Raw genomic sequence first — 26,373 nt, forward strand, 5'->3', positions numbered from 1 at the left:
TTTTACTAATAGTTAGAAAAGGCATACCTGTATTCCTGAGTTTCAATCTGTCGCACCATGTTAACTCGTCTTTTTACCTCGGTTACAAGGTTTTGCTCTACAGGGAACAATGGCAAATCTTCATCTATAAAAGAGACAAGACTAAATAAGAACTAAGGTTACCTGGTTTTATTGACCATAAGTTCCATTTCTGATTTAAACAAAATTATGTAATGTTTTAACCTGTGAATAAACATGACTTGTATATAAAGACCACCTTTTTGACTCCCAAAAAACTGGTCTTTAAATCCGAGCTTAACTGTATTAACAAAACAGTACCATTCTCATTTCTGCTATGGCCATTGTCTCCGTGCAATGACACTACTTCACATTAGAGTTGTCACAGGAGTGACAAATTATACCTCCACAATATGACCTTGTCACAGAAGTAAGCCAATGTCAAAGTCAAATCTCAAAATCAATAGGGGTCATCTGCTGGTCATGATCAACCTCCCTATTAAGTTTCATGATCCTAGGCCCAAGCAGTCTCAAGTAAATGGTTTAACTGTTCTGGGTCACTGTGACCTTGACCTTTGACCTACTGACCTCAAAATCAATAGGGGGCATCTGCTGGTCCAACATCCATATCAGCTTTCATGATCCTAGGCCCAAGCGTTCTCAAGTTATCATCCAGAAACCGTTTAACTGTTCTGGGTCATTGTGACCTTGACCCTTGACCTACTGACCTCAATATCGAACATGACCTGTATTTTATGATATTACACCCCTGTACCAAAATGTATGATCCTAGGCCCAAGTATTCTCAGGTTATCATCCGGTTAAATGGAAACCGTTTAACTGTTCCGGGTCATTGTGACCTTGACCTTTGACCTCAAAGTCGAACCTGACCTATATTTTATGATGTTTCACCTGTGTACCAAAAACTATTTAAATCTGTCAAGCTTTTCATGAGTTATTGTCCGGAAACCATGAAAACTAATGGACTAACAGACCAACAAGTTCACTTCTATATACACCCTCAAACTTCATTTGTGGGGGTATAAATATTTGATTCTAAGAAAAATCAAGGAGATGGGGAAAAGGGGAAAAAATCATTGATATTTTCGTAAGTATTGTTTTTAGATACTATTCTATATCAAACTTGTGTTCTGAGTGTATGGGTAAATTCAATAGATTTTTGCATCGTCATTGTAAAATAACCATAACTACTGGCTACTGCAGTTTAATATCCACTGACACTAGTAACAGTAAATCGTACCTTTATTGAGAGTACGAATAACTTTACGATAATTTTTTACATCATCTGGTCCAATCATCATGATACTGAGACCTTCTTTACTCGCTCTAGCTGTTCGCCCACTCCTATGCACATAATTCTATAAACAAATTTTACAGGACATAAATATACAAAACTTAACTGTGAAACAAAGCAACAAGTGAAATCCCTTTAACTAGAGTTTAATTTTTTTTTCTGGTTTAACGTCGCACTTTCCAGCTTTGATGGTGGAGGAAGACCCCAGGTGCCTCTCCGGGCATTATTTCATCACGAGCGGGAACCTGGGTAGAACCATTGACCTTCCGTAAGCCAGCTGGATGGCTTCCTCATATGAAGAATTCAATGCCCCGAGTTAGGCTTAAACCTACATCGATTACGGGCAAATGATTTGAAGTCAGCGACCTTAACTACTTAGCCACAGATAAACTACACTGATTCCGACAAATAACTGGAAACTGGTTAGATATAATGGACATTTTCGTAACAGTCAAACTGAGGCTAAAATATCTATGAATAAAGACCATCTGCAGAACAAACTCCACTTTTTTTACTCTCCCAAGCAAGGTTTTATAAAACAATTTTGACTATGATTTGTTTTCATATTTAAAAAATGTCTAAAATTAAGCTTAAATTGGAAAAACTTAAACATTTCTTGGACTCTGGTCATTTTTAACTGTAGACTAAAGCTGAGCAGATAAATGTTATAAGCCATGGGTTCATAGATGAGTGGGAACAGCGGACTGCCAAGAATATCAATACAGCCCTTACCTCTACTGTATGGGGAACTTGGTAATGTATCACATGCTGTACATTGGGTATATCAAGACCACGTGCTGCAACATCTGATGCTATCAGCAAGGATGAGGGATTACCTGTAAAAAAGACAGAATTTACGACATACATTTATAGCACTATATGAATAATCATTGACAGGTTACAGAACAGTTCCACTTACTGCCTTCTTTTCGAACCTAATTCATATGTAATGACACTGCCTTATGGAAAATTATGCACTTAATGTAATACAGTGATTATTCACATGACATTGATTTGTGATAGAACTGTTTATTTTGTCCCAATACAAAATATACAAAGAGAAGTCTTGTCATGATGATATTATTTATAACATATCAATAAATGGGAAAATGACATACTTGCATGAATAGCTACAAACTACATTTTTTAAAGATGAATGTTGTTCAGTTCGATAACACGAACAAACCTTTCAGTCTATCAAAGCCAAAATATTTACAAGAAGATTTTGCTCTATAGAAAGAAATTGGATGTTGACTCCAAAACCCGATTTCTGTTGTGTATGAAATTGCTTATAAAAATGACACACAAAGTGCCCAAACTAAAGTAGTCTGTAAAACCCAATTAGTCGAACAATAATACGATTAATACAAACCAGTAAATTTATCAAGATTTTTCAATCTCTGTCTCTGATGCATGTCAGCATGTAGTGGTAATGGTTTGCACTGGAGTAAAGTAAATATCGACACCAGACGACGTATACAATCTTTGCTGTTAGTGAAAACCAGGGTCCTGCCTGGGTAATGTTTCAAGAAGTAATACAGATAGACATCCTGAAAAATGTGTAACAGTGGGATTTAAAAGTATAAAAATGATCTATAATGTATTTCAATATAGCCAACAGCAGAAAATTTGATCTTCACCTCAAATATTCCTGACATATAAAGTCAAAAATATATGAGACTGAAATTTAAAGGCGTTAGCACCTTTTCTATTAACTTTGTGCTTTTTATTCCTTTTAATGTTCAGAACTTAGTTTGGCTTGAGCATATCTGATTCACTTTGAAGTCCACTTCTAGCAAAAGCCTGGTATGTTTCATGAGGAGGTGAAATGGTGACCCTGGTAGGGCTCAAACCTTTTCACTCGGTTCATTAATTAATTGGGTTGAAATATTGCAATAAACAAACAAATAATTAAAAAGAAAAAAATTTAGTACTTGCACTAAGTAAATATTTGCACTAAGTAAGGCAAGCAAACCACCATTATATAACTGAAATTCTGATGAAAAACTGCATTATACTCAATCAAAAACATTCTCTATAGTAAGAGGGTCATGATGACCCTGGATCGCCCACCTGAGTAATATGAGCCACATGATTCAAATGTCAAACTGATGCTAAAATATTAAGAAAGTAGGTCAGTAAGTCATATTTATGGATTGGTCACTGAGTCAGTTTTAAGATCGGTGTGCAAAACTGTACATGTCATCCAAATTTCAAGGCTGTATCTTAAACAAGAGGGCCATGATGGCCCTATATATCGCTCACCACAGTTGATCTGGCCTACTGACCTAGTTTTTTACCCCAAATGAGCCAGTTTCAAATTCAACCTAGAGATCATCAAGACAAACATTCTGACCAAGTTTCATAAAGATTGAGTCACAGCTGTAGCCTTTAGAGTGTTCACAAACTTTTCCTTTGATTTGACCATGTGACCTTGTTTTTGACCCTAAACACGGGGGAGGAACTGTTACACAAGACTTGGTTGTGGAGGATATCGTGTTACAGATTTAGGATGCTACTGTTACAGTATTCCTGGATAAACAAATAATTAAAAAGAAAAAAATTTAGTACATGCACTAAGTAAATATTTGCACTAAGTAAGGCAAGCAAACCACCATTATATAACTGAAATTCTGATGAAAAACTGCATTATACTCAATCCAAAACATTCTCTATAGTAAGAGGGTCATGATGACCCTGGATTGCCCACCTGAGTAATATGAGCCACATGATTCAAATGTCAAACTGATGCTAAAATATTAAGAAAGTAGGTCAGTAAGTCATATTTATGGATTGGTCACTGAGTCAGTTTTAAGATCGGTCAGGGCTTTTTCACCCTATCTCACGGGGCCGATATTCGGCCCCATTCCCAATGCCAAATATGCTCTATTTTTCCCAATCTGGAGCAAAAAATTCCCAATCCAATGAAAAATTTCCCAACTGAAATCAGTTACTTTCTGTTTTTCAGTAATAATTCTTGCACAATTAGTTTTGTTTGCCAAGTAAATCAAACAAAATGTTGGAAAAACCAACTCGTTTCTATTTTTAGTAACATGACCGTCTGCAACCTCGGCAAAAAATAATTACAAGATTTTGCTGAAGAAATGTATGATTTGTATGCAAAAACCTCTCAAAATGCATAAAAACACAAATATTAATTGAATAAAGTACCGAAAACATGTTGACAGGTAGTTCTTATACCATTAAAATCAATTGTCACATATTTTCGCGACCCAGTTTTTACACTCGAAAATACGCACACTTTGCCATTTTACTTTTTGGATAATTTCAGTTATAACTTTGGTGAAAACAAACTGTAAACAAAAATTTTAGCACGACAAATAAAGAGTTACTGTATTTTTAGGCAATATTGGAACACAGTCCTGAAAAAAAAATCTCAGAATTTCACAAGGGGATACACTACCAGTAAAATTTGAAACTGAAGATTTAAACTAATATATATTAATTAAAAACTCATTTAATTTGTCAGTATATTTTCCCAAATTTGACAATTTACCGCGTTAAAAATTCCCAATATGACCAGGGGCCTTTTTCCCAAAACCCCCTGAAAAAGCCCTGTCGGTGTGCAAAACTGTACATGTCATCCAAATTTCAAGGCTGTATCTTAAACAAGAGGGCCATGATGGCCTTATATATCGCTCACCACAGTTGATCTGGCCTACTGACCTAGTTTTTTACCCCAAATGAGCCAGTTTCAAATTCAACCTAGAGATCATCAAGACAAACATTCTGACCAAGTTTCATAAAGATTGAGTCACAGCTGTAGCCTTTAGAGTGTTCACAAACTTTTCCTTTGATTTGACCATGTGACCTTGTTTTTGACCCTAAACATGGGGGAGGAACTGTTACACGAGACTCGGTTGTGGAGGATATCGTGTTACAGATTTAGGATGCTACTGTTACAGTATTCCTGGATAACGTTACAGCATTCGGAGGATAAAAATCACTGTCGGTGTTTTGTTTGCTAAAAAAATAGTAAATATTTATCTCTTTTTTGCAAAAGTAAAAATTGTTTCTCTAGATCAATGGTATGTACGTCTGCTGAGACATGGTTTAACACGTGAAACACAGTATATTGATGTCTATCAAGCGTTTAATGACAAAATCCGAAATTTTGATAGAAAATTATCTAAAAGAAGTTGATTAAAATATGTTTCAACTATATTTTATGCTCATTTGCATCGATAAAGACCCTCTTTAGGCATGCAGTTATAATACGAGGTAGAAAAATCAATGTGGGTCTAATTTTTCGTTGTTTTATAGAATGTTACAGTTGTGGGGTGCTTCTTCTGGTTAAAGGTCAGTAATTCAAATCCTTCTTTGTTTCATATAAAAAACGACAACTTCATGTCGTCTTTACGTATCTTTAGAGAACATCACTTTTTCCTACACCAATTTTTCATGAAAGTTCTATCACAAACTAACGAAAAAATGAAAAGAAAATAGGGGGTTGAATAGTTCCTAGTGAAATGCCAGTCAGTTGTGGTCTGCTACCCTAAAAATGGCGCATATTTGCTCTCCTCCGCGCAATAAACACCTACTTCCGGTTTCGATCTGCAAAACTTGCCATGCGGGTTGTATGAACATGAAAACCGTCCCATTTCATGCAGAATGTATTCTAGTAGCGAAAAAGTGTGATGAAAGCACTCGTTCTACACGAATTTACGCAGAAAATGGGAAAATTAGGATCTATTTATTATGGACTTCTTTCGACTACACCACGGAAGCACATTTTCGACCGAATTACTGACCTTATTCCTACAAGAAATGTTTCTTATCAAATTTCACACCATTTTCATCTCTATTTCCAAGAAAGATGTAATACCAAACATACTGCCAAGTTTCATTGTGAAATTTCGAGATTTTAGAGAAATATAGACATTTAATAGAAGCCACCCCCTACCCATTTAAAGGGCTAAATTTTGGACTTATGGACCTTTTATTGTATATTTTGGTAAAAGTTCCACTCTTTTGCATCATTTTTCACTGGGATTTTGAAATATCATTCATTCCGTCATGAATAAGACCCAGAAGGATGCATTTTGTGCATTTTCTGACATTCTGGAGACAAAGTATTGGCCTTTTAATCCCAGAAATCGCTGCTGAAATAGGCGCATATACATAAAATAAGGTCAAAATTCAAAAAATGTCGAATTTCATTATTATTTTGCACTGGAAACACTCTTTTATATCATATACAACCGATTTATGGCTATAAAGACTAATTGCGTTGTGTCTCGAGAATAGTCTTATTTCAGCTCTTATAGGTTAAAGGTCAGTAATTCAAATCCTTCTTTGTTTCATATAAAAACGACAACTTCATGTCGTCTTTACGTATCTTTAGAGAACATCACTTTTTCCTACACCAATTTTTCATGAAAGTTCTATCACAAACTAACGAAAAAATGAAAAGAAAATAGGGGGTTGAATAGTTCCTAGTGAAATGCCAGTCAGTTGTGGTCTGCTACCCTAAAAATGGCGCATATTTGCTCTCCTCCGCGCAATAAACACCTACTTCCGGTTTCGATCTGCAAAACTTGCCATGTGGGTTGTATGAACATGAAAACCGTCCCATTTCATGCAGAATGTATTCTAGTAGCGAAAAAGTGTGATGAAAGCACTCGTTCTACACGAATTTACGCAGAAAATGGGAAAATTAGGATCTATTTATTATGGACTTCTTTCGACTACACCACGGAAGCACATTTTCGACCGAATTACTGACCTTATTCCTTCTGGATGTGTTACAGATTTAGGATGATAATTTTTGGAATACATTTTGACAATATACAATACCAGGATAGCAAATAAAATTTTGATACCATGAATTATGCGGGATTTTTTGTGAGATGTAACAAATATATTATACCAAGTGCATTTTTTTTCTAATTTCGAAATTCTAAATCTGATTCAACAGCTATATATAATAAAATGATATATAAACATTTTCAATGGAAAGCTAGTGTTCTATATCTAATGTATATGATACCATAATCACCAGTTCACATTGAATCGTCGTTTGCACTTTAATAAGCTGTTCTTTCATAAACAGTACCTGTTTATGCTACATGTATTAAGCTAGCAAACGATGTGTCCTAGCTTCAGAAAAGCTTAGCAATGCGTGTCTTTATCAACGATTTCAATTACTAATAAGCTTAAAAGAAAATATCCTCTTGGAATCGGTAATGGAGAACTTAAGAAATTAATTGGCTTTTCTCACGACAACTCGCACATGTGCAATAAAAATTTCATTTCAAATAACAAAAGATTCTTTTTTGTTAAACATGTATACGTGTTTACTGTTGGAACAACCATCGAATCATAGTCTACCTGCAGGCGCGTAGCTGCCTACAAGCAGATATGCATCTGCGCAATGAAGATTTGGCAAGCATGCACAACCAAATAGGCTAATCTGAAGCGTTGAATCTGTCTGGTCACAGTTAGGAGCCTAAATCATTTAACAGAGGATTTTATACGCAGTTCATAGTTAAAATGGATAATGTTTCAGGATTTTCATCTAAAGGTATATGCGTCTTTGTCTTTGTGTGTATGACGGTGGCAAGGGCTTTTCAGAATTGTGCGCCATTAGAAGGCATGTCTCAGGACTGTAGGCATTGCGTAACGTGAGCACGAGCACATTAAATTCGGGTTATTCAAAAATTAGGAGTTACCTTATAAACATAGTAACTCTCTTTTTAGATTTGAACGAAAGTAACTAATCTATGTGAATATAAATAAATACACACTTAAAACATTTTTCGATTTCGCTCCGCGATATCTTTAGTGATTTATTTAGAGGTTATGGAAAAACATTTAACAACCGATGTATTTAGAGATTGTTCGAACGATCGGTCAATTTGCATGAAAAAGGGAGGGAGATTTGCTCTGCATAACTTGTATCATCAACTGTTCATCATATGTGATTCTTGACATATCACAACCGATATCTTCTCCCGTTAGGTGGACTTTCCTGTGTTTTTAAACATCGTTACAGCAACGCCACTCTAGTACATGTCTGACTGCCTCAAATGACAAAATAAATGTTGTTTAGCAGTATTTACATCTAACTACAGAATCCTGAAGAAGGAAAAAGTATCATCCTAAATCTGTAACACATTCAAAAGCAGCACCCCACAACTGTAACATATCCGGCTAGACTGCAACATTCTATAAAACCACGAAATATTAGATCAACAGTAATTTTTCTACCTCGTTTTATAAGTCCATGCCTGAAGAGGGTTTTAATCAATGCAAATTTGCATGAAATACGGTTGGAATATCTTTTAATCAATTTCTTTTAGATATTTTTCTATCAAAATTTCGAATTTTTTCATAAAACACTTGATTGACATCAATATACTGTGTTTCGCAGGTTAAGCCATGTCTCAACAGACGTGCATATCACTGATCTAGAAAAACAATTTTTATTTTTGGAAAAAGAGATAAATCTTTACCACATCTTTGGCAAACAAAATATCGACAGCTATTATTATCCTCCGAATGCTGTAACGTTATCCAGGAATACCGTAACAGAAGCATCTTAAATCTGTAACATGATATCCTCCACAACCGAGTCTCGTGTAACAGTTCCTCCACCGTGCTAAAGACCCAGATTAAAACTTGATCTAGAGATCATCAAGACAAACATTCTGACCAAGTTTCATTAAGATTGGGTCACAAATGCGGCCTCTAGAGTGTTCACAAGCTTTTCCTTTGATCTGGCCTACTGACCTAGTTTTTAATCCCACATGAACCAGTTTCGAACTTGACCTAAAGATCATCAAGACAAACATTCTGACCAAATTTCATAAAGATTGGGTCACAAAAATTAATGTGGCATCTAGAGTGTTCACAAGCTATTCCTTTAATCTGGCCTACTGACCTAGTTTTTGACCCCACATGTCTCAGTTTCGAACTTGACCTAGAAATCATCAAGACAAACATTCTGACCAAATTTCATGAAGACTGAGTCAAAACATTGGCTTCTACAGTGTTCACAAGCTTTTCCTTTGATCTGGCCTACTGACCTACTTTTTGAACCCACATGACCCAGTTTCGAAACTGACCTAGAAATCATCAAGACAAACATTCTGACCAAGTTCCATAAAGACTGGGTCACAAATGTGGCCTCTAGAGTGTTCACAAGCTTTTCCTTTGATCTGGCCTACTGACCTAGTTTTTGACCCCACATGACCCAGTTTCGAACCTGACCTAGATATTATCAAGACAAACATTTTGACCAAGTTTCATAAAGATTGGGTCACAAATGTGGCCTCTAGGGTGTTCTCAAGCTTTTCCTTTGATCTGGCCTACTGACCTAGTTTTTGAACCAACATGACCCAGTTTCAAACCTGACCTAGATATCATCAAGACAAACATTCTGACCAAGTTTCATAAAGATTGGGTCACAAATGTGGCCTCTAGAGTGTTCACAAGCTTTTCCTTTAATCTAGTCTACTGACCTAGTTTTTGATCAAACATGACCAAGTTTCGAATCTGACCTAGATATCATCAAGACAAACATTCTGACCAAGTTTCATAAAGATTGGGTCACAAATGTGGCCTCTAGAGTGTTCACAAGCTTTTTCTTTGATCTGGCCTACTGACCTACTTTTCGAACCCACATGACCCAGTGTCGAACCTGACCTAGAGATCATCAAGACAAACATTCTGACCAAGTTTCATTAAGATTGGGTCATAAATGTGGCCTCTAGAGTGTTCACAAGCTTTTCCTTTGATCTGGCCTACTGACCTAGTTTTTGTTCAAACATGACCCAGTTTCAAACTTGACCTAAAGATCATCAAGACAAACATTCTGACCAAGTTTCATTAAGATTGGGTCCACAAATGTGGCCTCTAGAGTGTTCACAAGCTTTTCCTTTGATCTGGCCTACTGAACTAGTTTTTGACCGAACATGACCCAGTTTCGAACTTGACCTAGAGACCATCAAGACTAACATTCTGACCAAGTTTCATAAAGATTAGGCTACAAATGTGGCCTCTAGAGTGTTCACAAGGCAAATGTTGACAGACAATGGACGACGCATGCGAAGGACGCCGGACAATGACCGTTCACAATAGCTCACCTTGAGCACTTTGTGCTCTGGTGAGCTAAAAACAAGAAATTAGGTCAGTAGGTCAAGGTCACAGTCAGGTGACCCATAATTACTTGGGGTCATCAGGTAATTCTAGTCTAGGAAATATGATCTGATAATTTTTGAAGTATTTTTTCCTATATAACTCATATTACAAGTGACCCCCAGGGTGGGGCCTCTTTTCACCCAAGGGGCATAATCTGAACAATCTTGTTAGAGGTCCACTACACAATGCTACATACCAAAACTCAAAGGCCTACGCCTTGAACTTTTAGACAAGAATATTTTTAAAAAAATTCCTGTATATGTCTATGTAAAACTTGGGACCCCCAGGGCAGGGCCTCTTTTCAACCCAGGGACATAATTTGAATACTCATGGTAGAGGATCACAAGGCAATGCTACAAACCAAATATCAAAGGCCTAGGTCTTGTGGTTTCAGACAAGAAGATTTTTAAAGGTTTTTCCTATATACATGTAAATCTATGTAAAACTTGGCATCCCCTGGGTGGGGCCTCTTACAATTTAACTTCATTTATTTCAAACTACATACAATATTATTGACACACCTTTTCTTCCTTGGTACAATTAATTCTTGCCTCTGTCAGAGTTTCCACTGTACCAACCTTCCTTGTGATATCTACTACCTTTGGTTTTGGCTTTAATCCCATCTTCCTCATCAAATATGCTGAAAGGCAAATAAATTTGATCTATGATAATACTATAATGTTGTATAAGGACATCTTGCACTTGTTTGTGGTTTATTGTCACTTGGTAGCTAGCAAGGGTTGGCACTGGTTTGTTCAGGTGTTATTGTTCTACTTATTTTCCTAAGGTAATTTAGTTAGGAATGAGCATAAATTTCCTGGATTCTATACCAATGCTCTGCAAGTGACAATATGCACACATGAATCAGAGAATCAGAAGAGAAATAATGACTTGAGACCCATTTTATTCTGTTAGACCATTGCAGAACACACTTTCCCTTTCATAATCCAGTGCTCTACAAACTGAGCTAGTTTATGGGGTATGGTAGGGACAATAAACTTCAGATTCAGCCTTTAATAAGTGGAAAAGAAACCGGTTTTCACTTACTCAATTTCTGTTTTTCATCCCATTTTTTCTTCTTTTTCTTCACTATTCTCTGAGGCCCAGAGTGGATTAAAGTGAGAGTGGCAGAGAACACATAAGTATGTCGATTCTGCCGATCTGGGTCTCTGAAATAATCAATGAATTTTTGCAATCAGATCACTGTCACAACAAAACAGTCAACCTTCAAAGTAAGCACAGTGACACAGTGTCAAGACTCCTGATACAGAGGCATCAAGAATAAAATTTGACTCCAGTCTCCACAATCCCAAAGATGGGATCAGGTACCAGTCAGAACTCCAGGTAAGACTCATCATGCACTGCGCACAGTAGAAATTTATGAGAACTTCCTCTGCAATCAATGCAAAATAAATAGGTTTCAACTCCGCCTGCGTTACACAGACAATGGTTCTACATACAACAATGACAGTTGCTTAAATATGTATTTTTGTTGTTGTCGTTTTTGTTGTGTTTAGAGTAACACCGACACAATTAAGATCATACAGTGACTTTCCATCCTTTACTGCTGGAGGAAGACTCAAGGTGCCCCTTCATATGTTGTTTCGGGCATTGGCAGGCACCTGGATAAAACCACTGATCTTCCATAGGTCAGCAGGATTGCTTCCTTGCATGGAGAGTTCTACACTCAAAACAAGGTATTAAACATACATCATGAAGGGCCATTTGAAGTCAGTAATCTTTTTTAACCATTAAGCCAAGGAGGTCCTGAAAGTTGCTTAAAAGATCAAATACATTATGAAGATGTAGATTCTTTTAGGTTACTGAACCACAAACAGTTCAATGCGATGCTGAATAGCTTTACTACACGAGTATCTTACTGGACCACCATTTTAACAAATAAATGAAGTAAACCACAAGTTCCATTTTCTATATCATTTCTTATTTCAACTGAAAGAAAATCATTGAGTTTTGGACATTGTTTATTTGTAAGAGCAGTCATGTAGTTTGTAAAATATAAGCCACGATGGCCCAATCACTCAGAGTTTCCCAACACAATCAGGGGAGTAGATTTTAAATATTTTCATAGAGTTATATATCTTAAGTAAAATTAGACCCCTTGCAGCCATTTTTTTTTTGACAAATCAAGCCAGCTGCTTTTTAACAATTTTAGTAGTGGATTTGAAAATTGAACCTGTGGTTTCAGATGGTGTTGAAGATTTTTCTATTTTTAAGTCTGCCTGGCACATTGTTTTTAACAAATCATGCGAACAATCTGGAAGATTGTCATTCAAGGAACACTTCTGTGAAATTATTTCAAAATGCAATCTACAATTTCTGACAAGGAACATTTTTTAAAGTTGCAACAAAATATCTATATAGGGAAACTGGCCGCCATGTTTTTGATGAATCAGAGTAATTTGAATAATTTTAGTAGTTCAACAACAAAAAATTTCAATGAAATTACTTGGAAATTAGGCCAGATGATTTTTTCAAATTTCCCGATAAATTCATATAGAGAAAATAACAAGGCTTTTTAACTTTAGTTGCCTTGTTTTTTAACAGATCAGAATAGATTGAACAACCAAAGGAACATGTGAATCATTTTCAAAATTAGACCAACTGGGGCCAACAGTTTGTATCAATACATTTTCTTTGCCTTCTATATAAAATACAGGGGAAAGTGACCAGGCCCTCTGGCAGCCATGTTTTTCAATATAAAATACAGGGGAAAGTGACCAGGCCCTCTGGCAGCCATGTTTTTCAATATAAAATACAGGGGAAAGTGACCAGGCCCTCTGGCAGCCATGTTTTTCAATATAAAATACAGGGGAAAGTGACCAGGCCCTCTGGCAGCCATGTTTTTCAATATAAAATACAGGGGAAAGTGACCAGGCCCTCTGGCAGCCATGTTTTTCTATATAAAATACAGGGGAAAGTGACCAGGCCCTCTGGCAGCCATGTTTTTCAATATAAAATACAGGGGAAAGTGACCAGGCCCTCTGGCAGCCATGTTTTTCAATATAAAATACAGGGGAAAGTGACCAGGCCTTCTGGCAGCCATGTTTTTCAATATAAAATACAGGGGAAAGTGACCAGGCCTTCTGGCAGCCATGTTTTTCAATATAAAATACAGGGGAAAGTGACCAGGCCTTCTGGCAGCCATGTTTTTCAATATAAAATACAGGGGAAAGTGACCAGGCCCTCTGGCAGCCATGTTTTTCGATGAATCAGAATAATTTGCAAAATACTGCTAGAAGTTCAACTTGGGATCACTTTTTTGAAAATATTTTAAAAGAATGCCAACAATTCCTGACAAGACTTTTAAAGTTACTACTATGCACATACAGGGAAAAGTGATCACATATCCTGGTGGCCATAATAAACTGAACAATCTTGGTAGAAAGTCACCCAAAGAACATTTCTATGAAATTATTTTAAGCCAGGGTTTTGGGAGATATTATTTGAAGATTGTCTTTTTCAGTTCTGGTGGCCCCTTTGTGAAAGCAAGCAGAACCATTTGAACAATTTTGGAAGAGGACCACCCCAAAAAACCATCCAGGTCAAGTTTCATATTTTCCTACTTATGGTTTCAGAGTACAATGTAGATGTCATTTAAAGAAAACTCAGGAGAAGTACTATGGCTGGACATATGTCTGAAGGTCAGTGAGTGGTCACAACAGCTCATCTCAAGCACTTTGTGTTCTGGAGGGATAAAAAGCTTTATATCCTCTTTGACAGTGTATACAAACTTAATAACAGTATTCAAACCTTTTCATTTTCTCAAGCAGTTTGGCAAGCTCCTCATAGTGACCTTTTTCTGTCATTCTATCTGCCTCATCTACCACCAGGTGGCAGGTTTTCTCTATCTCTGACAAGTATACTTCACCCTAGATAAAAGAATGTATAACTGAGAAACAGAATCACTTAATTAGTACCATGTATAACATGTTACAGAGCACTGTTACATAAATACAGTTATTTAGCCCTATTATAGTAATTCCTAACCCTGTACTATTTCATTTGCACATAAGATTATTTTGTTTAGACCTTGAGCTATTAATAAAAACCTTTAACCATTGGACCACTATGAAAAGACTTGTATTCTACCATTATATATTTTTCATTTTATAATTTTGCTGCAAAATGTTTATATCTCAATAGTTAAATATAAAATATTTTGCTTGTAGCATGAGTAAACATGATACATGAACACTATTTACTTCTTTTTTGGTGTTGTGGCATACACCACTCAATGAATGCAATGAAATTATTTGAAAGTAGTTTGAGTACAGTCAAAGAATTTGACGAACAGCTTACAGCAAAATATAAACTTATCAAACACTTTCATCATGTTCTTAAAGGCTGAAGCATAAATGTCAATATGCCTGAAGATATGGCAAGTATTTGATTTACCAGGCATTGAAAAGTGTTGCCATTTTACAATCACATGGTTTTACCATTGTCAAGTGATTTGCTCAGTTACGGGGTTGACTGACAATATTCCTGTGCAGACATGGTTTTACCATTGTCAAGTGACTTGCTCAGTTACAGGGTTGACAGACAATATTCCTGTGCAGACATGGTGTTACCATTGTCAAGTGATTTGCTCAGTTACGGGGTTGACTGACAATATTCCTGTGCAGACATCGTTTTACCATTGTCAAGTGACTTGCTCAGTTACGGGGTTGACTGACAATATTCCTGTGCAGACATGGTTTTACCATTGTCAAGTGACTTGCTCAGTTACGGGGTTGACTGACAATATTCCTGTGCAGACATGGTTTTACCATTGTCAAGTGACTTGCTCAGTTACGGGGTTGACTGACAATATTCCTGTGCAGACATGGTTTTACCATTGTCAAGTGACTTGCTCAGTTACAGGGTTGACTGACAATATTCCTGTGCAGACATGGTTTTACCATTGTCAAGTGACTTGCTCAGTTACAGGGTTGACTGACAATATTCCTGTGCAGAGTCTGCCATTATACTACACAGTGGATGCAGCGGTCAAGTTGTAAGGTATAGGATTATGAAATGAAGGGCTAAAACTTCGAAAATTTATGTTTATGAAATTAAGCAATTTCATAGTATGTAACATACCTGTTGTACAAGCTCCCAAAGTCTACCAGGCGTAGCAACAAGTATATCTGGACATTTCTTCAGAATTCTTTGTTGTTTAGGCATTGCTAGTCCACCAACAATAGCTTCTACCTGAAAATACATGAAATGGTTTGCTACTCAACTGATGTTATCAGACATAGGCAATAAAATTGCCATGTAAAAAGACCCAACCTTATGTTTTCGATAAACAACATTTACACATTTAAATCTCATGCCTGAAGTTTTTATTTCTGAAATGACACATCTATACATAAATAAGATTCTTCTTTTGAGATCTAAGGAATGATGACTGTAGTATTTGTTCTGTTCCTAACAATTTTGACCTAGTATCAGCTGTGAGTATATAACATGTACTAACAGCTTCACTTCTATAAACTAAGAGGCAAATGACAGTGCTTATTTTACTAATTAGAACAGAGAGCACCTTGCAAAGTGAAGCCTGTAGCTCTCTCCATTTAGCTAGCTGGAAGGGTTTACAAAATCATAACGTAACTGAATACAGAATTATTTTACACCTTTATTCTATTTTAAACACCATATAATTTCCAATGAAATTTGCTTTTACTGATATATCTGTGTACTGTGCAGCTGCACGGAGATGGTTTCTAACTTGTATTGCTAGTTCTCTAGTTGGTTCAAGTATAAGTGCAGGAGGATGTGTTGCTGCCTGTTTCTTCACCTCTGGTTCCTTCAGCCAGCTAAAATCTACATCTTTTATCACCTTAACACATCCAATATCATCATTCTGGAAAAAGTTGTACAAAACTATATGATTCAATTCTGAACAGAAACACCCAGAAAAAGTTTGTTTTTACCACCATTTTGCATCCCTAGCACTGTAGCACAGATTTAAATATAGAATTTAAATCATAAATTTTAACCTATTTCAATCTGACCTGCTGCATTTTCTTCTGATGATGTTTTTATTTCATCAGCTCATGACCAGTAATGGAAGTTTATGTAATAAACCTGGTTTATAAGAAATGTATGTATAGACGCGACGAATCTACTTTCGTTTCGTAATCTCATTTAAAAGCTAGCGCGTAACGAATACACACATATACTTCTGTTTACCTCAGTGTAACCTTCGGAGCCTCATTTTCATTAATGTATCATGTGACAACAAGTGCTTTAATGAATACACAAATTCTACTTTCGTTTAGCGTTGGAAAACATCAACTTCTGGAGCCTCGTTTTTAGAAATGCATCATGTGACGAATACACAAAATTTCCACGCTCATTATAATAAATGCATCACGTGATCAAATCCAGCCACTGAAACATAAGCTCTTTGTTCAAAATCACGCGAAAGCATGTGTCAGCCACCGAAACACAGTTCTTTGTTTCTAGTCCGTGTTTAGATCAACACAGCCGAGTAACAGTGCTTATCCACCATCCATCCCCATCGCTTCTCCTTGTTGAGTAATGCCAACTGGTTATAGGTGAGCCAGTCTCTTCCTTCTTTCTTAGCAGAGTGGCGTTAGGCTTTACTCTCAAGCCTCTACTCCCAAGAAAGAAGGAGGCATACTGGCTCACTTTCTACACCAGACTTTATCTGATATAAGTTCATCTATGCAGATACTTTGAAATATGTCATTATTCTTATCTAGTCATACTTTTCAATCTGGTGTTTGTTAACGCCAGTTATGCCAAATAAAAAAGAGTATTTAAACTAAGTAACAACTTTGTATTATTTACTGATATAGAGATTGAGTATAAACTATAATTAAATGCATGATAGATAAAAAGATAATTCATATTTACCTGCAATTCTTCTAGTTCTTCGTCTAAAGACACTTCTTTATCAGCAACTTCTCCTGAAGTTTCAGTCTTTCCATCATCACCATCATCTACCTCAACATTTTCCTCTATATCCTCGTCGTCATCATCATCAACACTATCTCTAACCATATTGCTTTCCCCTACATTATCTTCATCAGTTTGTGCATCATCATCATTATCATCATTATCATCATTATCATCATCATCATCATTACCAGAATCATTGTCACTATCAGCACTATCGTCTTCTTCCTCTAAGTCTTCTTTATCTTTTTCATTTGAATCATCTTCAATGTCAGACAATGATTCATCTTCCTCCTCATCAACATCTGAAGAAATATTAACAGTTACATTGGTTTGGTTTGGTTAGTCACATTTAGTTATAAAATAACACAAAACTCACTGCTGTTATTTTGCTCTTTGTTTTGTCACAGGTAAGTCATCAATGAAAGCTTAAAGGTGGTTAATCTGACTTTGCTCAAGTAATGGATGTGTCCGAAACTTTAACATCTGATTATTTACCCATATTTGAGCCGCGCCATGAGAAAACCAACATAGTGGCTTTGCGACCAGCATGGATCCAGACAGGATCCATGCTGTTCGCTAACAGTTTCTCTAATTGCAATAGACTTTGAAAGCGAACAGCATGGATCCTGACCAGACTGCACGGATGCGCAGGCTGGTCTGAATCCATGCTGGTCGCAAAGCCACTATGTTGGTTTTCTCATGGCGCGGCTCATTTATGTTTACTATGCGCTTAATACTTGCAAATTTTTCACAGTAGATATTTTTTTGATATTAATTTTCCTATTCTGACTAAACCAAGATAGAGTTAATCAGCGTAAGTATAAATTTGATAAACATACTTTAGCTAATGATATGGATATGAGAACTGTTGGTATCATATTTGTCAAGGGATTTGCATTAACAATTCTATATCTAGCTGAAATTTAGAAGAAATGCAAGATCATAAAATTACTCTTGCTTCTTTTGCCTTTCCTGATTATGAAGGCAAGAGAGATTGGAAATAAATGAATTTCGGAGCTACACATAATTTTCAAACTTGTCTATACTTTGTCAAATACAAATGTAAAACTAGAATTATATTGAAATCAAAATGGAGATTTAGCTACTAGTATTAATGAGGGGTAATTACATGATATTATCATACACTATAGAACAAGCATTTCAAAAGAATTGTGCTGAAAAAAGGACATAATTTTAAACTGTATGTCTGACATTATGGAACCGGGTTCAGAATGGTCATTTCATGACACTGCAGACTTGTGAATAGTTCGAAACAAGAAACGCGGCAATGCCACGAAACCAGGTTTTCAACACTTTTCATAAGAATAAACAAGAGTGCCAGAATGTCACAATATACGCCCGTCACAGCAAATTTCTTTACTCTAGCACCTGTATTTGCAGATGTAATTTTAATTTTGTGGTTGTTTAGTAATCACTGTAATTCTTTTGTTTTTCTAAGTCCACAAAAAAACTCCTTACCAGGTAGAGATACCTTAAAATTCACCTAAAATTAGAAAGTAACAACTATGTTGTACCACAGAAAAGTGGTCTTGGTTTTTCCCTACGGTCAATTATAAAAAAAGTTACAATATAAGTTATTTATAGTAACAACTAAGGAAAGTTAATCTTTAAAAAAAAAAAAAAAAAAAAAAAAAAAAAAAAAAAAAAAAAAATAATTTTAAGTCCACACAGAAATCCTTACCAGGTAGAGATTGGTCAAAATACACCTCAAAATTGGATGTAACATGCATGTTGTACTACAGAAAAGTGGTCTCGATTTTTCCCTACGTCTAGTAATGAAAAAGTTACAATATAAGCTATTTATAGTAACAACAAAGGGAAGTAATTCTAAAGAATGGAACTGCGCAAGACACTTCGTCTCATGATGGTGTATAATTGTGCCAAGTTACATCAAAATCCCTCTATGCATGAAGAAAATATGCTCCGGACAAACTTTTCATTCTTGTATCCTTTGACCTCTAAGTGTGACCTTGACCTTAGACCTAGGGACCTGGTTCTTGCGCATGACACTCCGTCTCATGATGGTGAACAATTGTGCCAACTTTCATCAAAATCCCTCCATGCATGTAGAAGATATGCTAACCCTAACCCTAACCTAACCCTAACCCTATTTTTAGTAACAATGACCTTGACCTTGATCCCAGAAACCCCAAAATCAATCCCAAGCTACAACTTTATATAAGTTTGCTATACACCAAGTTTCATCATGATAGCTCATTCCTAAGTTAAGTTATTGACCGGAAACCCTTTTTCTATTTTAAGTAACAGTGACCTTGACCTTGACCCCAGAAACCCCAAAATCAATCCCAGCCTTTGTCTTGATATAAGCTACATACATACCAAGTTTTATTCAAATATCTTTACCGAAACAAAAGTTATTGACCGGAAACCTTTTTTCTATTTTAAGTAACAGTGACCTTGACCTTGACCCCAGAAACCCCAAAATCAATCCCAGCCTTTGTCTTGATATAAGCTACATACATACCAAGTTTTATTCAAATATCTTTACCGAAACAAAAGTTATTGACCGGAAACCCTTTTTCTATTTTAAGTAACAGTGACCTTGACCTTGACCCCAGAAACCCCAAAATCAATCCCAGCCTTTGTCTTGATATAAGCTACATATGTACCAAGTTTTATTCAAATATCTTTACCGAAACAAAAGTTATTGACCGGAAACCCTTTTTCTATTTTAAGTAACAGTGACCTTGACCTTGACCCCAGAAACCCCAAAATCAATCCCAGCCTTTGTCTTGATATAAGCTACATACATACCAAGTTTTATTCAAATATCTTTACCGAAACAAAAGTTATTGACCGGAAACACCAGTTTGACGCCGCCGCCGCCGCCGCCCGCCCGCCCGACCGACATCTACCCCAATCTAATAACTCAGGTTTTCGTTGAAAACCTGGTTAAAAAGGGACACAATTTTGACAAAATGTGAGCCTAAGTTATGAAACCTGATCTGTGAGATCAACTTATGATGCAAAAAACTTGTAATGAGTTTTAAAACATTCAGTCAAGTAACTTCTGATAAACCTACTTACATGCAATACTTTCACAAAATTTCTATGTTAAAAAGGGGCATAATTGTGACAAAATACAAGCTAGAATTCAGTAACTTGATCTGTGAGGTCAACTCAAGATGCTGAAATACGTGTTAAGTTTGAAAGCATTCAGCATAGTAGTTTTTAAGAAACCTACCTACATGTAAAATTTCAAACAAAAACCTGTGTTTTGTGTATTAACATCTGCAGATACCCTTGGGATATGTTTGTGACCCAGACCTTTGGTCTTGGTCACGAACATGCCCACGGGCATCTGCAGACATTAATACACAAAAAAACGTATACTATCCCTACAGAATATGTATACCAAATGCATAATGAAATACTTTAGAACATAAAGAACATAATAAGGAGTATGAAATTCATACTATGAATTCTAAGATGTCAGGTTACCTTGTAAAAGTCTGTCTGCTTCTTGCTTTTTCTGTTGTAATATAAAATGCAAAACTGGTATCCCAAATGCAAGAGTTTTTCCACTACCCTGAAATCAAGAAATGCAAAAATAAAAAAAATAATAGTGTTTTAAGCAAATACAGTCAAATACTGTTACCTCGATAATCAATGGACTGCAAAAATTGCATCGACGTATCCAAAGTTCGACGTAACGATATCGACTTTCTGGGACTACATTTTCTATCTGTGTAGGGCCTTTATTTTGTCATTATATCCCATGTTTTTTTAGTGGGTTTGAAGGGGGAAAGAAATAATATAAAACGTAAATACTATCTTAATTTCACTGACAAATTAAACATCTTAATTCAGTTGGTTACTGGGTCCTTCCCCATTTACAACATGGTTGGCAGAGTTACTAGGTATCCCTCCACCCCCCAAGATTGGTTACCGGGTCCTTTCCTAAACAAGTCTGAATGCAGCGGTAATGTTCCTGGTTGATACTTTGCTTCGATAACAAGAATTTTCCAGTTAAATACACATATTATTACTCAATACTAAATGGCAGATTTTAACTCCGTCAAACAGAAAAATTGTTCCTCCAAATTAAGTTGTATTGGAAACAGCTTGCCTGCTGTTTTAAAAGACTAATTACTGGGAATTAAATGCAGACTTGCTGACATTTAAATTGGATTCAAGATTAAATAACAAACAAACAAAACAAACACACACACACTAACCTGATTATAATTAATACATCGCCGAACAACAATAGGTTGATTTTCACACCTTACAAATACTATGAATATTTTTTGACAAGCTGTGATATCGACGAAACCAGGTGTAAGAATAGTACAGGTAAGAAAAAGGGACTGAAAAATCTCATCGAGCTGAACAAAAAATCGTGCTAATAATATCGAGGTAAAGACAATCAATACCATTAAAATATATAGGGAAAAATCGGGACCGACCAAAGCACATCGTGCTAACCGGAGCATCGAGCTAACCGATATCGAGGTAACGATATTCGACTGTATATGATCAAACATTGTCACATTAAATCAATCTATTGTAATACCATTTCAACAGAAAATACTGAGACAATCTGTATCTGTATAGTCAAAAGTATTTTTTTCCATTTCTTGCAGACAGCCTGTAAGTATGCTTCAAGTTTAATAACATCTATAGTATGTAAGCAGCATGACATGTTTATGCGGGGTCCATATCTTATTCCAAGCCACCAAACTAAAACCACTAATTCTGACATAAGCACAGGCTGTAAAATCATTACTTTCAAGGATTTCATGTCTGTGTCAAATTGTCAATGTATGAAATTAAATCCATGCAAACAAAGACAAGTCTAATATATTCAATGTTTACACATGAATATCCAGGACTTAAAGTCTAAATTAAAGAGTCTCAGTCACTTTAGCCAGAACCTCAAAATTTTATGCCAGTGAAATTAACTGATTTCACAGTACTAGATCTATGTGAAAAGATTAAGCCCTTTGATCTATGCATCTGAATATTGGCCCCTATACCACAGTGGCACTTCAGATCTTTCTAACCACAGACTTATTTAGCTTTTATCTACAATACATTTAGAAAACTTTATTAAAACCTACAGTTTCTGCAGCCCCAACAACATCCATTTTATCTCTGATAGCTGATGGCAGGATCTGACTCTGTATTGGTGTAGGCTCTTTAAAGCCCTGGCTCTTTAGGGCCCACAATATCTCTTTTGGCACAAACAAATCCTTCCAGGCTTCCATTCCTAAAATGTTACTTTGTTCTGTTTGTTTGTCTTATATGGTTTTCAAACACATTTTTTGAAGTCTTTCATTAATGTAATGGCAGTCAATGAACCTAACCAGTGTTTCTGGATTCTGTGCCAGTATAAATCTGTTCCTTGCAAGTAACTGACAACTTCCATTGATTACATAGTCAGAAGTTGAGGACAAATAACTTCAGATGTACATGTATTGTTGTCTTGTCAAATTATCATGGAAACCTGCAGCCTTCTAGGTTATTCCACTTGTATTCTATACATCAACCAGTATCAGACAAACAGCTTTCTAGATTATTAAACTTGGTTTCTCTATACTTACCTGAATAAACTTGCAACCTTCTAGATAAGATTGTTACATTTAAATTATCTAAAACATAACCAAATAGCCTACACATAAGCAATAAGCTTACTGGTCTCAATAAGCAGTAAATTACTCATTTTTTTTAAAAAATATTATAATAGTTTTTTCGTCTGTCATGGTACCTTGATAAAATATATAATTTCATGTGAAATAACTAACTTAAGTATAAACTAAAACAAAAGCCTTCTGACTCTTAAGCATAAACATTTTTGTTGCAAACTACTATTCTAGGCAGTGTTTCCTTTTAACATGTAAGAAGTGATCAGTTTTGATATTTTTACATGCATAAAATAACAACAAAAAGTTGCTCTGAACAGATAAAAGGTCAAATGTCTGCCAAAAGTGCATTAGTTAAGCCAAGATATCTAAATATAGAGACTCTAACCTTTCAATGATTTATCAGCAGGTTCAAAATGCTTGCCATGTTTAATAACTGCCTCTGTGTTCTGTTCAGCGGATGTTTCCAATTTAGCCTTCTTTGCAGATAAATCTTCATTTGCATCCAGTTCTGAAAAATGTGTACCCAATCACGTGCTGAAAGATGTATACCTGATCTAAAACTGAAAGATGTACACTCATTCACAAACTGAATGATGTACATCCAATCACACACTGAAAGATGTACATCCAATCACACACTGAAAGATGTACATCCAATCACACTCTGAAAGATCAAGTCACAAAATGTACTGTGCAAATTAATATGAAGTCAAACCAAAATTAGTGTTAATTACTTTGAAGTCAAATGATATCTCAGTTAAAATTTTACTAAAATAGTATTAGTAACCTAAAAGTTAGGAAGTGTATTCCAGATCTTTGGGACCATGGATTTTAATTAATTTCACTTTATAATAGAGTTCCTCTTAAGCCAGTGCTAAGGCATGTGTCTAGTACTATTAATCTGACTTGCACTCAATGCCTCCAAACCTTAAATCCGAATGATCTTCCTACAGACTTCATTTACTACAACATATTTGTTATCAGAAAACCCCGAACTATTTAACATGAATCTTTACAGAACTAAAACAAGAAGCTGCGTTCAATAAACGATTGATGACCCCCGGTGGCATCCTCGTCAATACAAAGCAACCTAAGTCCAAAACAAGGTCAAGTTCAAGGTCAAAGTCAAACTGAGGTCAGGTGATGTCTGCAGATGAGGAATGGTCACAGGTTACATCTGCATTAGTATCAAGTCATTCTAGTAAGGGGTATTGATGCTAGACGAAACGGTCCCATTTGGTTAACCTCGTACAGACGGACGGACGAACAAATGGACAGGACAATCACCATATGCCTCCCGCATCAGTAGATGCAGGGGGCATTAAAAACAGAACAAACAAGTGACAGTATTGCAGCAATTGGCAATACAGAAGTCCCCTACTTGTGCCTACTGGTGGAAAACTTTCAAAAATGACCTCGACTTTTGACCGACAAGCATAGATCATATGTTAACACATTGTCTCATCATGGAGAACACTTCTGTATAGCACTAAGATAATGCATCACTGCATATAAAAATTATAGAGAAGAAACAATTTTTACTTGACTTTCAATAGTGGCCTTGACCTTTGACCTACAGGCATAAGTCATGTATGTGCATAATCTACATATTGCTCTCTATTCACATACAAAGTTTTTTTTAACCTAGCTTGAATATCTTTTTAGTAATTTCAGGATCTAGATTTGTGGATAGACAGACAGATGGATGGATAGACAACATTCCTATAGTCCCTTCCTGAAGTTCAAGTGTTCCACCAGTAGGAGTAGGGGACTAATTAGAAAATATGACTAGACTGTCCATTTCAAATCTAAATAATGTTTGACTTCTAGCAATCATAATGGCAAACTTACTGTCAGTCTTTTTTCTTTTCACTCCTGTTCTTTTTGTTTTCTGCTTGCTGTCTTGCTTATTAGACTCTGTACTTTCAGTCAACATTATTTCATTTAAATCCTCGACATACTGCAACTTCCCTTCTAACAGTGTCTTGTTCTGCAATTTCTTTTTCTGTTTCAACATTTTATTTTGCATCTTTTTTCCTTTCCTTTGAAGAACTCTATCTTTTTCAGAGCTTCCGTCATTTTTTTCTCTTTTATCTTTCTTTCTCTGTTGTTTACCATCTTTTTTTTTATTTGTTTGCAGATCAGTTCCAGCAGTAGCAATAAGTTTGTTTGTCTCTTTAAAAACCTGTAACTTGTCCTTTCCTCCCTGAAATCAGAAACTGAATTGTGTGAATGTGTATTAAAGCAACATTTACAGCCGCAAAATTTGTTTTAGTACACTCATTTCTATATCGACAATATTTTCAGCAATCATCTTGATAATGAGTGAATGTATTTCTGCCATGCTTTATATTTTTTCTTAATACAATGTACTTAGTTACTAATAAGACTTGGTGAATCAATCCATTTCTGCTTTTAAAAACAATATGACAGATTTATCATGTAAACTATCCCAATCAACAGTCATAAGTTCATCTCTAATAGCATCATAGTCTCTCTTGTGAAATTCTTTTTCTCGGTGTTGAATATCTTCCTGAGTGACACGATTACATTCCATTTCAACTTACTAGAAAACATTACTTGATCACAGGCACCTAGATTAGCACTATAAGTTATGCTCTTGATGATTTCATCTTTATCAGTTAAATAAATCTAACACATTTGCCTGTTGACCATCTCTATATACCTAGTCGGCCTGTTTATAAACTGGTTAAGAAAATTATCTCTTAAACATTCTTCTATAAAGTGAAATTCAGGATGATTCTGACCATTTGAGGTGATGCATTCCTCCCGAGATATTTGTGCTGCTCAGGGTTGGAAGGAAGGGAATGTCAGATTGCAGATTACTCCATAGGACTATAGTCCTGGGGAAAAGGAATACTTGTAGTAGTTAGTGGATGCAGAGATTAACCTGTAAGACAGTGAATGCAGAGATAAACCTGTAAGGCTGTGGATGCAGAGATTAACCTTTTAGACAGTGGATGCAGAGATTAACCTGTAAGGCAGTGGATGCAGAGATTAATCTGTAAGACATTGGATGCAGAGATTAACCAGTAAGGCTGTGGATGCAGAGATTAACCTGTAAGACAGCGGATGCAGATTAACTTGTAAGGCAGTGGATGCAGAGATTAACCTGTAAGACAGTGGATGCAGAGATTAACCTGTAAGGCAGTGGATGCAGAGATTAACCTGTAAGGCAGTGGATGCAGAGATTAACCTGTAAGGCAATAGATGCAGAGATTAATCTGTAAGGCAGTGGATGCAGAGATTAATCTGTAAGGCAATGGATGCAGAGATTAATCTGTAAGGCAGTGGATGCAGAGATTAACCTGTAAG

The 26,373-nt window shown here is 36.0% G+C and overlaps 1 protein-coding gene and 1 long non-coding RNA gene across 2 annotated transcripts in view; both read right to left on the bottom strand.

The window, feature by feature from the left end:
• Positions 1–26,373, bottom strand: part of LOC128555467 (uncharacterized) — a 238,562-nt gene that overhangs the window by 197,080 nt on the left and 15,109 nt on the right. The window lies entirely within an intron of this gene.
• The window catches only part of LOC123525557 (ATP-dependent RNA helicase DDX24-like), a 56,459-nt gene that overhangs the window by 24,130 nt on the left and 5,956 nt on the right, over positions 1–26,373 (bottom strand). Inside the window, exons 2-15 of the mRNA XM_045304690.2 lie at positions 24,889–25,243; positions 23,423–23,545; positions 22,513–22,661; positions 20,891–20,978; positions 17,363–17,709; positions 16,164–16,343; positions 15,578–15,688; positions 14,246–14,364; positions 11,522–11,643; positions 10,996–11,114; positions 2,685–2,862; positions 2,045–2,148; positions 1,259–1,376; positions 28–124 (exon numbers count right to left, since the gene is read on the bottom strand). Coding sequence (XP_045160625.2) covers positions 28–124; positions 1,259–1,376; positions 2,045–2,148; positions 2,685–2,862; positions 10,996–11,114; positions 11,522–11,643; positions 14,246–14,364; positions 15,578–15,688; positions 16,164–16,343; positions 17,363–17,709; positions 20,891–20,978; positions 22,513–22,661; positions 23,423–23,545; positions 24,889–25,243 — 2,210 coding nt within the window. The remainder of the gene's footprint in view (positions 1–27; positions 125–1,258; positions 1,377–2,044; positions 2,149–2,684; positions 2,863–10,995; positions 11,115–11,521; positions 11,644–14,245; positions 14,365–15,577; positions 15,689–16,163; positions 16,344–17,362; positions 17,710–20,890; positions 20,979–22,512; positions 22,662–23,422; positions 23,546–24,888; positions 25,244–26,373) is intronic.

This window comes from Mercenaria mercenaria, chromosome 3 (genome assembly GCF_021730395.1).
Source record: "Mercenaria mercenaria strain notata chromosome 3, MADL_Memer_1, whole genome shotgun sequence".
NCBI lineage: Eukaryota > Metazoa > Mollusca > Bivalvia > Venerida > Veneridae > Mercenaria > Mercenaria mercenaria.